The sequence below is a fragment of the Monodon monoceros genome, unplaced genomic scaffold, assembly GCF_005190385.1.
Source record: "Monodon monoceros isolate NGI ecotype Baffin Bay Population unplaced genomic scaffold, NGI_Narwhal_1 Super_Scaffold_6, whole genome shotgun sequence".
Taxonomy (NCBI): domain Eukaryota; kingdom Metazoa; phylum Chordata; class Mammalia; order Artiodactyla; family Monodontidae; genus Monodon; species Monodon monoceros.
In genome coordinates this window covers 82,626,796-82,641,821 of record NW_021703783.1, presented here as the reverse complement: position 1 = coordinate 82,641,821, position 15,026 = coordinate 82,626,796, and the positions used below count along the sequence as shown (strand labels likewise).

The 15,026-nt window shown below is 46.7% G+C and overlaps 1 protein-coding gene across 6 annotated transcripts in view; it reads right to left on the bottom strand.

Moving 5' to 3' along the window:
• Nucleotides 1-15,026, bottom strand: part of STAB2 (stabilin 2) — a 161,369-nt gene that overhangs the window by 90,252 nt on the left and 56,091 nt on the right. For 5 of the 6 annotated variants that reach the window (XM_029206263.1, XM_029206262.1, XM_029206261.1 and 2 more), the window contains exons 16-21: nucleotides 10,143-10,196; nucleotides 9,782-9,862; nucleotides 7,318-7,470; nucleotides 5,234-5,296; nucleotides 2,534-2,620; nucleotides 1,370-1,456 (exon numbers count right to left, since the gene is read on the bottom strand). In XM_029206263.1, coding sequence (XP_029062096.1) covers nucleotides 1,370-1,456; nucleotides 2,534-2,620; nucleotides 5,234-5,296; nucleotides 7,318-7,470; nucleotides 9,782-9,862; nucleotides 10,143-10,196 — 525 coding nt within the window. The remainder of the gene's footprint in view (nucleotides 1-1,369; nucleotides 1,457-2,533; nucleotides 2,621-5,233; nucleotides 5,297-7,317; nucleotides 7,471-9,781; nucleotides 9,863-10,142; nucleotides 10,197-15,026) is intronic. The other variant, XM_029206260.1, reaches the window with a different exon arrangement.

Sequence of the window (15,026 nt, the reverse complement as noted above, 5' to 3'; positions counted from 1 at the left end):
TGACTCTTTGGGAACCCCTGTGGAAAGTGGAGTCGTGGGTAGGAAGCTAAGACAGTGACATATGGGTGTCCCGAGCCAGGATTCAGAACTTCACAGGAAGTCATTTGGTCGGGGGTGGGGGGGGGTGTCACAGTGGTGAAATGGAACCTCTAAACAATGCTTAAGGGGCAGCCCGATAAACCACTGACAATCAGAATGAAGGCAGGCCTTTCTCTCCAGATGCTCACATGCTCAGCTATGTGACTGCAAACGGCAGTGTTTTTCCCTTCAGTGTGAGCATTTTACCCCTCATCTCCCCAGGTATTTCAAGGTTAGATTTGTATTGACTGACACATATCAGAATTGGGCTTGGGTCCCGGAACACCCAGGTACAGTAGTTAATTTGTAGCAGCTTCGCCCTATTCCCCTGGCCTGTGTGGTGTCCCCACTTGGTGGTCATGCAGTTTTTCCTTCCCCTTGAAAGGGGCATATTTTCGATGTGGATTCCTTATATGTGCAGATCCATAATTTCCCCATATGAACCACAGCTACTATTACCTTTGTATGTTTAGCCCTGGCCTCCACGCTAGGTGAGTTAAGTTTTGGCTCTTACATTTCATAGGTTTTGCAGATGGGCTAAAAAAAGCATTCAGGACTTCCCTGGGGGTCCAGTGGTAAAGAATCCGCCTTCCAATGCAGGGGACATGGGTTCGATCCCTGGTCCGGGAACTAAGATCCCACACGCGGTGGGGCAACTAAGCCTGCATGCCACAACTACTGAGCTCGCGCACCTCAGCTAGAGAGCCTGCGTGCCACAAACTAGAGCCCACGCGCCAGGGAGCCTGAGTGCCACAACTAGAGAGAGAAAACCTGCACGCCACAGCTAGAGAGAAGCCCATGCGCTGCAATGAAGATCCCGAGTGTTGCAACTAAGACCCGAGGCAGCCAAAAAAAAAAAAAAAATCTTAAAGAAAGCATTCACTGGGCAGTGCTTTTTTTTTTTTTTTTTTTTTTTTTTTCCTTAAGAATAGTAAAATCTCGGCCCTAAAAAGACTTGGAGATCAATGCAGGCCAGTCCTGCTATCTCCCACACGGGGAAACTGGGGTCCAGAGAGCCTTGCTGAGTTGCTCAAAGTCACGCCATCAGCAGTAGGAAAGCAGACCAGAAGCGACATCACTGGACACCCTGCCCCCTGCCACTCCCCCAGGCAAAATTCCTTCTCCTGCAGACACCCTCTTTTCTTTTAGCAACTGATCTGTTTCTTTTACTCCCTGGGAACAGTGACTGGCATTGTACCATTTCTTGGTTTAGTGGTTTTAAAAATTACTTTTCGACTTAACACAGGTCAACCTCAGCATTTGTGAAAAAGTAAGCCTCAGTCTTTATCACCTGCCCATTCCCGGAGCATGGATTCGAGAAGCCTCCTGGACACTGGTTGCAGTCGGGCCCGTAGAAGCCGTTGCAGCACTTTGGTATCTGAGAAACAAAATGTGTGTTGCCTTTTGGGATCCCAGGCAGAGTGCCAGTTCCTCAAAGGAAATATCAATACATTTTAATTTCCGTTACGATCTCAAGCAGTATCAGCCCCTCCCACCCTTAGGAGCACGACTTCTTCTCTTGTAGATGATGGCGTGGCCTGTGCTCAGCCACCTGTTCACCACAAATCCCCTGAGGGCCGCCCCGGGCTGCTGGCTCGGCTCTGGTACTGTGACAGCAAGATTGATAAAGGCTTGGGCTCATGGAGCCCGTGTTCCATCTAGTCAGGGAAGAGACGATACATTTAAAAAGAAAAAAAAGAGGATTTCAGATAGCAGTAAGTACCGGGAAATCAAAGTGCCGTTATCAGGTGGTGGCAGGTGGGAGCAGAGTTGTGGGGAGACTGGCGGGGGCACTGTGGATTGGGCGGCGACAGAGGAGATGAGGGTCGGATGGAGACTTGAGAGGTCAGTCAGCCCCAAGAAAACTTGGAAGAACATTCTTCCAGGAGGGAATGGCAAAGGCACACCCGCTGAGGTGGGAATGAGGGTGAGAGACAGGCCAGGGACGCTGCAGAGGGTGGGCCATGCAGGGTAGTGTCAAGGGTGTGGGCTCCATATTAAGAGTGATAGGGGGCTTCCCTGGTGGCGCAGTGGTTGAGAGTCCGCCTGCCGATGCAGGGGACACGGGTTCGTGCCCCGGTCCGGGAAGATCCCACATGCCGCGGAGCGGCTGGGCCCGTGAGCCATGGCTGCTGAGCCTGTGCGTCCGGAGCCTGTGCTCCGCAACGGGAGAGGCCACAACAGTGAGAGGCCCACGTACCACAAAAAAAAAAAAAAAAAAAAAAAGAGTGATAGGAACCATGGGATGAATGGATGCAGGGAGGGGGTGACCTGGCCGCTGTGTGGGGACTCTGCCCTTCCCTTCCTTTGCAAGAAGACATGGTCAACCTGTGGGTCAACCCAAGGGCAACCTGTGACTCACAGACCCTGGGGTCCAAGAGCTGCCCAGCCCTGTGGGCTTCTGTGCAAGGCCTTGGTGGTCTGGATAAGGGCCCCGGCCACACACAAGCCTCACCTTCACGGTGGCATTACAGTATCTGGCACAGCCATTCTTCAGGCTCCTGATTCGGCCAGTGTAGACACATTTGCGTGTGAAGAGTGTCTGGAAGAAAGCCAATGAGGAAGAGCATCGCAGTCTGTATTTTGAGGTCCTCTGGGCATGACTCGGCTTCTACAGACACTAGACAATCTTCTTCTGTTTTACTGTCAGCGCTAGGAAAGAGTGCTAGAGCACACAGCCCACACAGGGCCCAGGCAGAGCTGCCACCCTGTTAAGCCTGTTTCCTTGTTGGAAGAATACAGGCCAGGGTTTGCACCACGCAGGGCATATGTACCTTTCCGTCCCTTCTCATGCCCTGGAAGACATTGTTAATCGATCAGGGAACATGTTCCTGTGCATCCAGGATGTGGCTTAGCCTCCCCTTCCAATTAATAACCATCCCTAACCACTTCCTATATAGACATTTTGGAACAATTAGAGATTTTCCTCCTAATTTGTACAAAGATCAACCAAAAAAATAGTGAGAGTCTGAGTTTTCCTCTTAGGAATTGTGGGGTATAGGGGCAGATTTCTTTCTATTCTCTAACCTCTGCTACCCACTCACAATTACGGAGAACTACCATTTATTGAGAACCTACTAAGGTCAGACACATTGCCTGTATGAGGTCATCAATCTTCAACTCCATGTGGATATTTCTCATCCCTTTTTTATAGGTAAGGAAACTGAGGCCCGGACGGGTTAAATCCTTTTTCTTAAGAACACTGATAGTAAGTGGCAGGTCGAGAGAATGGATCTTACCACCTACTACCTTTAGGATCTCAGAGGCAAGTCATGCTGTCTAATCTGTGAAATAGGACAAAAATGCTGATCTCAAGTTTTGTGCTGAGCATTTAGTCCATGGCTCAAATTTTATGTTAGATAAAAATGGATATGGAGGTACTCCTTCATCTTAGGCTCCTACTTAAGAAGAGAGCAGTGAAAACCATGGGCAGTAAAATCCTAAAATCTTAAATGTCTAAAGGAATTCTCAGGTCGATGAGGAAGGACTATTCAACCCCCTTGTTGGCTGTCAGGATAATTAGCCAAGTATAGACCATGGGAGCACGGGAGGGGCAGTTTAGGGGTTCTATTGGCTCTGACCCATGTGTCTCATTTTTTCCTTTACTCTCTCCCTCCTTCTTTGTGCTGAGGCAATGTAGGATCATGGTCTGCGTGTACCAGCTGTGTGACCTTGTGGGAGGGCTTTTATGTTTCCTCGCCTTAGTTCCCAGGTTACACTCTGGTTATAACATGCCCCCCTCATAGGTTTGCTGCATGATGCACTTAGAACAATGTCTGGCACACAGCACTCACTGGGATGCCAGTCACCACAGTTTCCTCTTCTCTTCTCCCTGTCCATATGCCCTGGTCGACAGCATCCTGCAGGACTCAGGGGTGATGGCTTCACTGAGCAAAATAAATATCTGAACACCTGTGCCTATTTAATTTTAATGTTTTTCTTTATGAAATGCTCCACAATAGGATGGTGTTAAAAAAAACTCATCACCTTCTTTATAATAGTGATCTATTCTAGTGTGGAATGAACTGGCTGGTTGGGAAGTTCTTTCTTAGGATGAACTTAGAGGCAGGAATTTCTATCACCAATCTTACCTTAGAACACGTTGCTTCTGCTACCAGTAGAGTATTTACTTGGCATATAAATTATGCCAAGAAAAATTACCTGTTTTCCTTTTTAGATTAGAGCTTCTCAAGACCAAAACAAAACAAAGCAATATCTTATTGATCTCTATGCTCCCTGAACCAGATCTATAAACCTCAATAGACGTGTGCAGAATTCTATCAAGCTTGACAAGGTTTTGATGGTCCTAGTGTCATTTTTCTCGATATTTCTTGTATTTCTCTCCAGAATGATGCTTGGGAAGAGCAGATACAAATGAAGGGTAGCAGAACATGCCACACCCACACGTGCCACTTTGGCATATGGATTATTTTGTGCTAAAGGCACTTGAAATATAGCAGATACAAAAACCCAAAAAACTTGTATAAGTTTAAGATGTACAACATAGTAATAATGATTTGATGTAGGTATCCATTGTGAAATATATTTCACATTTTAGTTACTTTTCCACAGTTACCTGTCTTTGCTCAACATACTATATAAACACTTGGGTTTTGCTGTTTCTCCAGGTCTTCATTCTCCTATGGAAGCTCTTAGGTATGTGTAAAAACCTGTGCTTTTCTCCTGTTAATTTGTCTTATGTCAACTTAATTCTCAGGCCCAGCCAGAGACCGCAAGAGGGTGAGGGTAGAGCTTTGCCTCTCTTACGCAAACACTGGGTTTTATTTCATAGGGCAAGTAGAGAGGGAACATTTACTGAGTGGCTACTTGATTCAGGCATTGCACTTGGAGTTTTATCTGTGCTAAGGCTGCTGCTGCTACTGTTGTTGTTGTTATTATTATTATTACCATTTGCGGATAAGAAAATTAGAGTAAATATGTGAAGCAACTTACCTTGGATAAATGAGCAAGGACTCAAACACAGATCTGTGGGCTGTCTTTCTACCATCCCCCCAGATATAGTAGGCTAAGAGCTAACCTTACGTTATCCCAGTTGGAACGAATATCTTTTAAGAGGGGAAGATGGAAAGGATGAGAAACCACACCAGCGGGGTTGCTTGGGTGACGTGTGCTTCCCTGAAGCTGTCACACTCACTGTGGGCTCAGAGTCGGCAGGGCATTTGCTCCAATACACCAGGGAACAGCTCACACAAGTGCCCTGGAAGGAAAGACTGCAGGTCAGTACAGGCGTGTCTGTAAGAGGGAGGGGCAGGCCACGTGTCTGGCCTCATGCATCCTCCCTGTGAAGGGGTCCCACTAGTGTACCACTCTTGGCCTCTCTCCCCGCCCCTACTGCCTCCTCACCAGAGAGAAGGAATTTGGGAGAAGGAAGTGGGCCCGCTCAGAGCAGCCCCTTCCTCATCCTCTTTCAGGGTCCGACAGGCCTCAGGCTTCTGGTCGACCCTGAGGGGACACTGCAGTTGCCCACCTGTGCCAGCGATGTAGTACTAGCACTGGCCACACACTCAAGTCCCTGTTCTCCAATTAGCTTAGCAGTAACGAGGCTGAACATTGACTCTCTGCCTTTCAGTCTCCTGGGCTTCTTCCTCCATTGGTTCTGAATTCAGGAGGAAGAAAAGGGGTGCGTGCCTCCAAATCTCTCCAGATCCATTCTCTGACCTTCTCTACTGTGTTGTGTGCTCCAGCAGGTAAACCTTGAAGGATGGTCTCTTGGGGCCCCTTGTCAGTTTCCAACTGGTCTCGGTGAGGTGCCAGCAGTATATTAGTGGGTAGGGGAGAACAAGGTCAAGGTATTTCTTTCCTGCTCCCTCTCTGCTCGAGCACCGTTCCTACAGCTGCTGATGGATACCTCTTCTTCCATTCTCTCCACTCTCACTGGGTTCAGGTAACTCCACCCCCTCCCCACCACTGACTCTCTGGTGGTAATGGTTTCCTGCCAGAGCTTCTCCTTGGATGCCCCAGCATCATGTGTTTGCTTCCTCAGCCCTGCCCACCCCTCTGTAGCAGCTTCGTCATTAAAGTCTCTTAACTTGAACCCTTGGTATAAATTCTGCTTCCTGCACGGACCCTAACTAGTACAGAGACTTATAAATGAAGCCTCTAAGATTCAAACATACATGCCCAAAGGCGGCTATGGGTTCAGCCTGCTGAAAACTGAGACTTCTAGAAGAGACCGGCTGCTTCTACTGTTTACTAGTTCTCAATACTTTCCAGAGAATACATTTGTCCCTTTTTTTTTTTTTTCGCGGTATGCGGGCCTCTCACTGCTGCAGCCTCTCCCGTTGCGGAGCACAGGCTCCGGACGCACAGGCTCAGCGGCCATGGCTCACGGGCCCAGCCGCTCCGCGGCATGTGGGATCTTCCCGGACCGGGGCACGAACCCGTGTCCCCTGCATCGGCAGGCGGACTCTCAACCACTGCGCCACCAGGGAAGCCCCATTTGTACTTTTAATAGACCTAATGGAAACCACCCTAAACCACACAGAGCAGACTCATTTGACTTTAAACCCAGAGAAAATAGTAAAAGAAGACCTCGGTCTAAGGCAGCTGTTGGGAAGCCCTTCTTATTTAACCAAAATTTTTTTGGTTGTGGCTCAAACCCACATCTTAATTCTTTTCTTTGGGGAGATGGAGAACAAGTTCTTGGACAACCTGCAGAAAAGACTCAATAGGAGTCAATAATTAGACTTGTTCAGAGCTCCCCGCCCCACCCCTCCCCGAACAGCTGCCATTCAAGTTCAGGAAAGGAAGTCTGGAGGACTAGGGCAGCCCTAACTCCCTGCCTTGTTGCAGGGTTGCTCTGTTCCTGGCTGTTCAAAATCTTGTTGAAATTTAGTTGCTCTGATTAAAACCAGCTGAGCCAAAACGTTGCAATGGAAACAGGAAACCTTGATTTTGGACTTCTAGCTTCCAGAACTGCGAGAGAATACATTCTTGTTGCTTTAAGCCACTTGGTCTGCGGTAACTTGTTATGGCAGCTCTAGAAAACGAATATACCAGGGTAGCAACTATCAGTTTGGAAATTCCCCCAGGAACTTTGGTTCACGTTTGATGAGATACGACCTCCGACCCTCCTGCCTCTTCACAAAGACGGAAAGGCCTTCCGAACGAGGCTCAAGTGTGAAACTATCCTCGTCAGCTCCCTCAGAATTGTGAGGAGAGAACGGTCTGCTCTGTGGGGCTGTTTAGGGTCCTCGTGGAGCTTCCTAGTTTTCTTACCAGTTTCATCTCTCTCTTTGTTTCATCACATCGGTGGGGCAGGATTGGGACGATGGAGGGAGGAATGAGGACTCCAGTCAGTGTGTAAATCCGGCCGTTTTTGGCAACGACCTCCATTTCTTCCATTGCCACATCATTTGCCAGAATCTGTCCCTGGAAGGAAGCAACGGCATCTTTCATCCTTCTGTACTGAGGAGCGCCAGAGGTCCCCGGGCAGAGCTGAATGTGGTGACCTCTCGAAAGAGGCTTCAACTTCACTTAACTTTCCACTGAGTGGAAGACTGCCATTAGAAGGGCTTGGCTGACAGGGAAAGATGAATCTGTTGAATGAATTCTTGACTGACTCCAAGCAAGGATGTCTTTGCGGATATGGTCCTTGCCGGTGCCGGACTGGGGAAGAGGCATAACTATTCCAGGTCTGCAATATGTTTGCTATGAGACCTTGGGCAAACGGTTTTACCCCTGTGGTGAAATGGGGATCCGTTCATTCAGATACATTTAGTGGCCTTGTACTAGACTTTGCTTTAGGGTCCGGGGAGATATCAGGGAACAAGCCCAGACAAGTTCCTGCTTATGCTGTAGGCGAGGGAGCAGAAAATGAACAAATCAGCAAAGAATTCTGATCTCTACTTTCCTCCCAGATCTGCTCCCCCAGCAATATTAATGGCAGCACCATCCTTCTGGTGGCTCCAATCAGAAGCTCAGGAGTCATGTTTGGCTTCCTCCTTCCTCATCCCCCATCCAATCCATCAGCACCTTCTGTTGGTCTGCCTTTCAAAACACCTTCAGAATTCAACCACTTCTTACCATGTCTCTGCTACTACCCTGCTCTGAGTCACCATCATTCTTATTTTATACGTTAAAAAAATTTTTTATACCATTTCTAAAGGTTACTTTCCATTTACAGTTATTAGAAAATATTGGCTCTATGCCCCGTGTTGTACAATACTTCCTTGAGCCTACCTCACACCTCGGCCTGTCTCCCCACTAGTCACCATCATTCTTCTCTGAGTTATTACATTCACCTCCCAACCAGTCTCCCCAAAAGTATGTCTGATCGTGTCATTCCACTGCTCAAAATCCTCTAATGGCTTTTTATCTCATTCAGAGTAAGAACCTACATCCTGGCCCCAAGTTCTTAGGCCATGTGTGACCTGACCCCACCTCTCCTCCCTCCTACCACCTTGTCCTCCTTCTACCTCTCTCCTTTCCTCCCTCTGTTCTGGCCCCGAGAACCTTGCTGCTCCTCAACCCGATCAGCATGTGCCTTGCTTCGCACCTCTGCACTTTCTATTTCCTGTCTCTGGAATGCTCTTTCCCCAGCTATTCACATTGCCTGTTCCTTCATTTCCATCAGGTCTTTGCTCACATATTTTCTTCTCCATGAGGATTTCTTAGACACTTTATCTAAAACATCAGCCCCACTCCCACTTTCTAGTTCCCATCCTTGCTTTGCTCTTTTTTGCCTCAGCACATACTACTCTCTGATATATGATATATTTAACTCACTTATTATCTATTGTCCTATGTACTAGAATAAAAGTTCCACGCAACCAGGGACTTTTATCTGTTTGCTTACTGGTCCAACCTTGAGGGCCTAGAATGGTGTCTGACACATCTGAGGCACTCAACAGAAACTTGCTGAGAGAATTCCCTGGTAGTCCAGTGGTTAGGACTCGGTGCTTTCATGGCCGTGGGCCTGGGTTCAATTCCTGGCTGGGGAACTAAGATCCCACAAGCTGTGCAGCTTGGCCAAAAAAACAAAACAAAACAAACAAAACCAAAACAAACAGGAACTTGCTGAAAGGATGACAGGGCGTCATCATCACAATCCAAAGTGAATCAACAGGAGACATAATCTCTGTGCTGCCATATTTCTGCTGATATTACAACCCTGAGAAGTTAGCAGAATAACACTTTGAGTTTCTTACATAAACTCAAAGTTTGCGTTTCTTATATAAATCATGTTCCCTCCCACCTCAGGGCCTTTGCACCTGCTCTCTCTTCTGCCTGGAACTCTCTTCTACTCATCTCTGCCCAAGTTCACATGACTCATCCTTTGAAGCTTGGCCAAAGCATCCTCTCCTGACTGAGGACTTCTAGATTCCCAGATCTGCTTGGTCTCCTTCCGCTGGGAGCTCCCACAGCCCTCTTAACTTCCTCTTGGGGCCCCTGTTTATAATTGTAATTAAATAATTAACTGGTCACTAATTAGTTGCTTAAAGTGGTTTTCCTTGCTGGGATGTAAGCCTGGTTTTTTCACTGCTTTATTCTTGGCTTCTAGTTCAGACTCACACATGGAGTTGCTCAGCAGGTATTTGCTGAAAGACATAACAAATGAATGAAATAATCGTAAAGAGTCGAAGCCTGTGAATTAGTGTCGAGGTAGGATAACCCAGTGAAGAATCATGAGCAGAGACACATGCATTTGAGCAATGACGTCAGCAGCAGAGTTTTCACCTACGTTGTTGGTTGTGTTAAACCGTATGATCTGGTTGGCCATGCTCCTAATGTGAGGGGTCGAAATGAGGGCAGCCACTTCTAGCTGCAAGAACAAGAGAACAATAGAGACACTGAGAGCGGCACCCAAATCCTCGCTGGAAACAATAGCTTGAAAGCTTATGAAATAAGTGACAGGAGCTTTGAGGTCATGAGTTTTGGTGGCTTGGAAGATTTCTTTGACGACAGGCTCATTATTCACTGCTCAGCGTGTGCTCAGAGCACCAGATAAAGAACAACTGTCACACGTTCTCTAGCACTAAAATATTGGAATTTAAGGTCAGATATCTTGAAAGGAAAAAATACCACAGAAAAGTGGGGCCGACCTGAGTAAAAGGGACAACATGGTATCTGACGAGTTCCAGAAGCTTCCGAGATCCCTGCAATGGAATCAAAATACTTCTTTAGTCACTGAGGAAAACACAGATTTCCCTCTCTTGTTCAAACTTCCTCAAATGACTTTGGACACTTGGTCAAGAAAAACAAATGACCCATAATCTCTCTACTGGGAAGTCCAGGGTGAGAACAGCCCCATCCCCCAAACAGCTAACATTCACCAAATTTTTTTTTTTTTTTTTTTTTTTTTTTGCGGTACGCGGGCCTCTCACTGTTGTGGCCTCTCCAGTTGCGGAGCACAGGCTCCGGACGCGCAGGCTCAGCGGCCATGGCTCGCGGGCCCAGCCGCTCCGCGGCATGTGGGATCTTCCCGGACCGGGGCACGAACCCGCGTCCCCTGCATCGGCAGGCGGACTCTCAACCGCTGCGCCATCAGGGAAGCCCTCAGATTTTTACTTTATGGCAGGGGCTATTCTGAAAACATTATATGCACATCTCATTTAAGCCTCCCAACAGCCCTGTGAGGTGGGGACACTATTGACTCATTACATGTGTGAGAACACTGAGTTTTAAAGCCATGTCCAAGGTCACAAAGCTAACTTAGGGTACAAGCCGAAGAAGTAACTCAAGCTCTCAGTCACCTTGCTCCATCACCTCTCTCCATGTCTAAGGCCACATTCCAGGTTTTCTAAGACAGCCTCAGTTTATGATTCTGTTTCACTCTCTCTAAATAACCATGTGCTTGTTAGACCATGTACTGGTTATTTAGGAACATACAGTCCTTGTTAGGAATATCTGGCCAGGGCTCTTTCTCCTTCTGTGTTCTCATGGTACCTGTTCATCTCGCCATCGAGGCCCTTTCGAGGGTTTCTCATGCTTCAGGAAACAGAAGCAGCAGTGGAGAAAAAAAGAGAGTCTTGGGACTCTAAGCAGGATGAACAGTCCCCATACGGGTGCCCTGGAGACAGTGTATGGAATTGAGGAACACAGGGCCGCTCTCTCTGGTAGAAGACGGCAGCAGCAGTGGCGGTCGGCTGTGGTATGTGTGTAATCTCCCAGCTGAATCAGAGCTGGGGTTACAAGCTTCGAAGCGCTGAATTCTGCTACTTCAGTGGCACTGCCACGGTTACTCTATCTTGGAAAGGTGAAGGATTACAAATCAAGATCATCATAACCTCCAAGAGGCTGACCGTGCTAGGGACATGTTCCAACAGCATGAGGTCCCAGGTGGAGAGAAAGCCCTGCCGAACCTGAGTTCCATTCACTCAGACCCCTCTCTGCATTCCCCCTTGGCCCCTATGCCAGGGGAATTACCTGTAAGTAGAGTGACCACACATCCTGGTTTGTCTAGTACAACCCTGGCTTTTATACCTATCATCCTGGCAGCCCCATTCACTCTCAAAAGTGTCCTGGTGTGGACACTCGTCAGGCCACCATATCTATACATCAATAGCATTATGTGCAGGGCAGGGTTACCAATAAGAATGCTGAAGTTGACCACCAGTTGGCCAGCCCTGGAAGTGATGGTTTCTGTAGCTCTGGTTCTGTTACTATGAAACTCTGAGCAAATCACTTAGCCTCTGTGTCTTAACTTCCCCTTACAGCTACTTTAGGGTACCCAGAAGTGAGGACTTGCAGGCAGAAGCAATGCCATTACATGTTTGGATGCTAAGTGGCAGAAAGGGTGGGAAAAAGTGGGGACCACTGGAAAATATCAGACAAAGGTAGGCTGCAAACTCCCAGAAGGCAGGGACTGGGTCTGTAACTGTGTCCCCGGCCAGCATAGTACAGGGCACACGACAGGACCTATGTAAACATTTGTGCCAATAAGTTAAAACGAGGAGGGGAAGAGTCCTGAGAAGGGCACTGAACTGGACCTCAAGAACCTGAGTTTAATTGTGGTTCTGCTTCTGTGTGACCTTGAGCAAGCCACTCAGCACCTCTAGTCTGCAAAACAACAGGGTTTGTATGGACCCCTTCCACCCTCTAATTCTATAGAAAGACCTGATAAACTGGATAATCCACTTCTAAAGCCTCAAGAATTAATTGGCGTTGGATCCTTTTTACAAGAAACGGGAGAATGAAAGGGACAAAGGAATTGACCAGCATCACTGTGCCACCGTGTGTGCCTGCCACCTTATCTGGCCGGGGGCCATATCGTTCAGATAGTTTAGTCCAGTGAGGCTCAGGTCGACAGGATGTGCCTTCATGTGCTGTCGCTGGAGAGCCTTTTGGAGCAGTGCATTCTTTCCTTTATGAGGACATTCATTTCCTACTTGCTGTTTTAGATGCAAACAAACAATAACAACAACAAAAACCAAGGCTTTTGGTGCCAGAGACAGAAAGGGAAAGTTTTTCTACCAAACTGTGACTATCACTTTGAACTCTGTAAATTCACCTCTTTTTGTCCCATTTAGCTTGCAAGGTTTTGTGAATTGGCAAGGGCTGGTCTCTTGCTCCCTTTGCTCTTATTTCTGTCTAGATGAAGTCATAAGCTGGGGCTTGTGATTGATAGCCATGGTCTCTGCAGGGATGGGATGGTTCAGAACTGAAATTTTGCTTCAGAGAGAAGCAGAAAGATACACTGGGAACGATGCATTCCCAAAGCAGAATTAGAAAGTATTCTTCTAATGAAATCATTTTTTTATCCATTTCATTGGCACATAACTGATGGGGATCTTCTTGTCTCCAGCTAAGTTTCCTCCCTGAAGATAAAGCTAAAGGATGCTCTTAAGATGGGTGGAGAGAGAAGGAGCTTCTCATAGGTTGAGGAATTTTAACCCACACTGACTCTGGACCAGAGAAACTGGTAGAAATGATTGTTCTATTCCTCACCTAGAAGTTGAAGTGGAAAAACTGTTTTAGACTCAGGATAAAGAGACTTGAAGTTTTATATTCTTTGCGAGCAGAAAGATACCGCCTTTGAGAGAAATGAGATTGAGAGCCAGGGGCAATGGTGTGCTGGTAAATCCCTTCTATGGGGAAGAAAATAAGCCCTGATTTATAGTGTTGGCCAATTTCCATGGTGTCAATATTCCTACCAGAGGCTGATTTCAAGCTACCGATGGGATCTCACTGAACGGGAAGAGACATATCTACTCTCGAGAGCCTGAGTGAAGCAGCTCCAGTCACCACTGGAAGGAGCTACAAGGAGAAAGAGAGGAGCTTCCCGAGCCAAGGTACTTGACAGAAAAGCAGGGAGGCTGATCTTTTCTATCCTAGTCTAAAGGCTTTGTTTTCATTTTAAATGTACCCGATTAGGTGTCTGAGAACTCCTTTATTATTATTAAAAATATATGTATCAAATTAGAAGCTATGCATTCAGAGAAGCCATATAATCTCAGAATTTTAATACCTTCCCAGGGGAGAAATGATTACTTCTTGGATTTAAAATTAAATATGAATGTGAGTTCTAAAGAGAAGAATGTTAGTTTTCCTGTAACAGCTAGGTTTCAGGAAACTTGAGTGTGAATCATATTTTTAAAATAACACCCTAGTTTAAAGGCACTGGGAAATCTGACTTTTTAAATGGAAACCTGTAGCAAATCTTCACATATCAATACGTTTAACATCTGTTTGTAATGTAAGAGATTACCTTCTGACTTAGCTCCTTGATACCTATTTTTTTTTAATCCAAAGTATTCTGAATGCAAGATATCCTACAGGTACCTGAAAGTATCCCAGAAAGGGAATGTGAGCCTCTACATCATTCAGGCAACAAGTTTCTGAGTGCCAAAAAACAGTGTGGGGCTTCCCTGGTGGCGCAGTGGTTGAGAGTCCGCCTGCCGATGCAGGGGACGCGGGTTCGTGCCCTGGTCCGGGGGGATCCCACATGCCGCGGAGCAGCTGGGCCCGTGAGCCATGGCCGCTGAGCCTGCGCGTCCGGAGCCTGTGCTCCGCAACGGGAGAGGCCACGGCAGTGAGAGGCCCGCGTACCGCAAAAACAAAAACAAACAAACAAAAAAACCAAAAAAAGAAAACAAAAAAGAAAACAGTGTGACCTGGGATACCTGAGTTACAAAGTTGGTGCTTACCAAAATGTCTATTTCTGGGCCTCATTCCACTGCCATGATATCAGAACGCTTGAGGTGAGCTTCTGGAATCAGCTTATTTAACAAGCTCCATGGGTAATTCTTAAGCATACTAAAGTTTGGGGATCACTACTCTAAAAGATTCAGACCCCCTCATTCTATATAGTCAACACTGATCTATATGAGGTCACAGGTAGTTTTGCCCCATTGCCAACATGGTAGGCAATGGTAGGGCCTCAGGGTACTGAAAGAAAGCCTGTGGTCCTTCCTGTAATTCCACTATTTGATATTCTAGTGAAAAAAAATTCCATAATTAGCTAACCTTCTTTTCAGTTTAAGGCTGATATTTCTGGAAGAGGAAACACTTTAAATGGTATCAGTCATTTATACCCTAGAGTGAAAGAGTAAAAAAATCTCCTTTCTTGAGGAGGACGTGAGAGAATTGAAGATTTATGGAGAATAAGGAGAGGGTTATTGTGGAGAGAACTGAAAACAATAGAAAGGAGAGTCGGGAGCCCCTAAAAATAACATTTATTCCTTTTAAGTTTAGCCTAGACCTGGCCCAGAATGCCCTACATTAGGCTTCATTTTCTAGATGATTTTAGAGTTGTAGGGAACTTAAAATTATGATTTTGCTATTAAGAAATATTAGAAGAGCCAGGACAAATCAAACCAACCATTCAGAGCTGGGGTTGCATATAGATTCTATTTCCTGTGCCCAGCCTGATCGACTGGTCTTTTAGCTACTTGGAACTCTACTGAGGAGATTGTAGCCACATCTAGGCTTAGCTCCAGAGTACTGTGACTGATTAATGATGTCTGCCTTTGTTTTGCAGAAGGGTA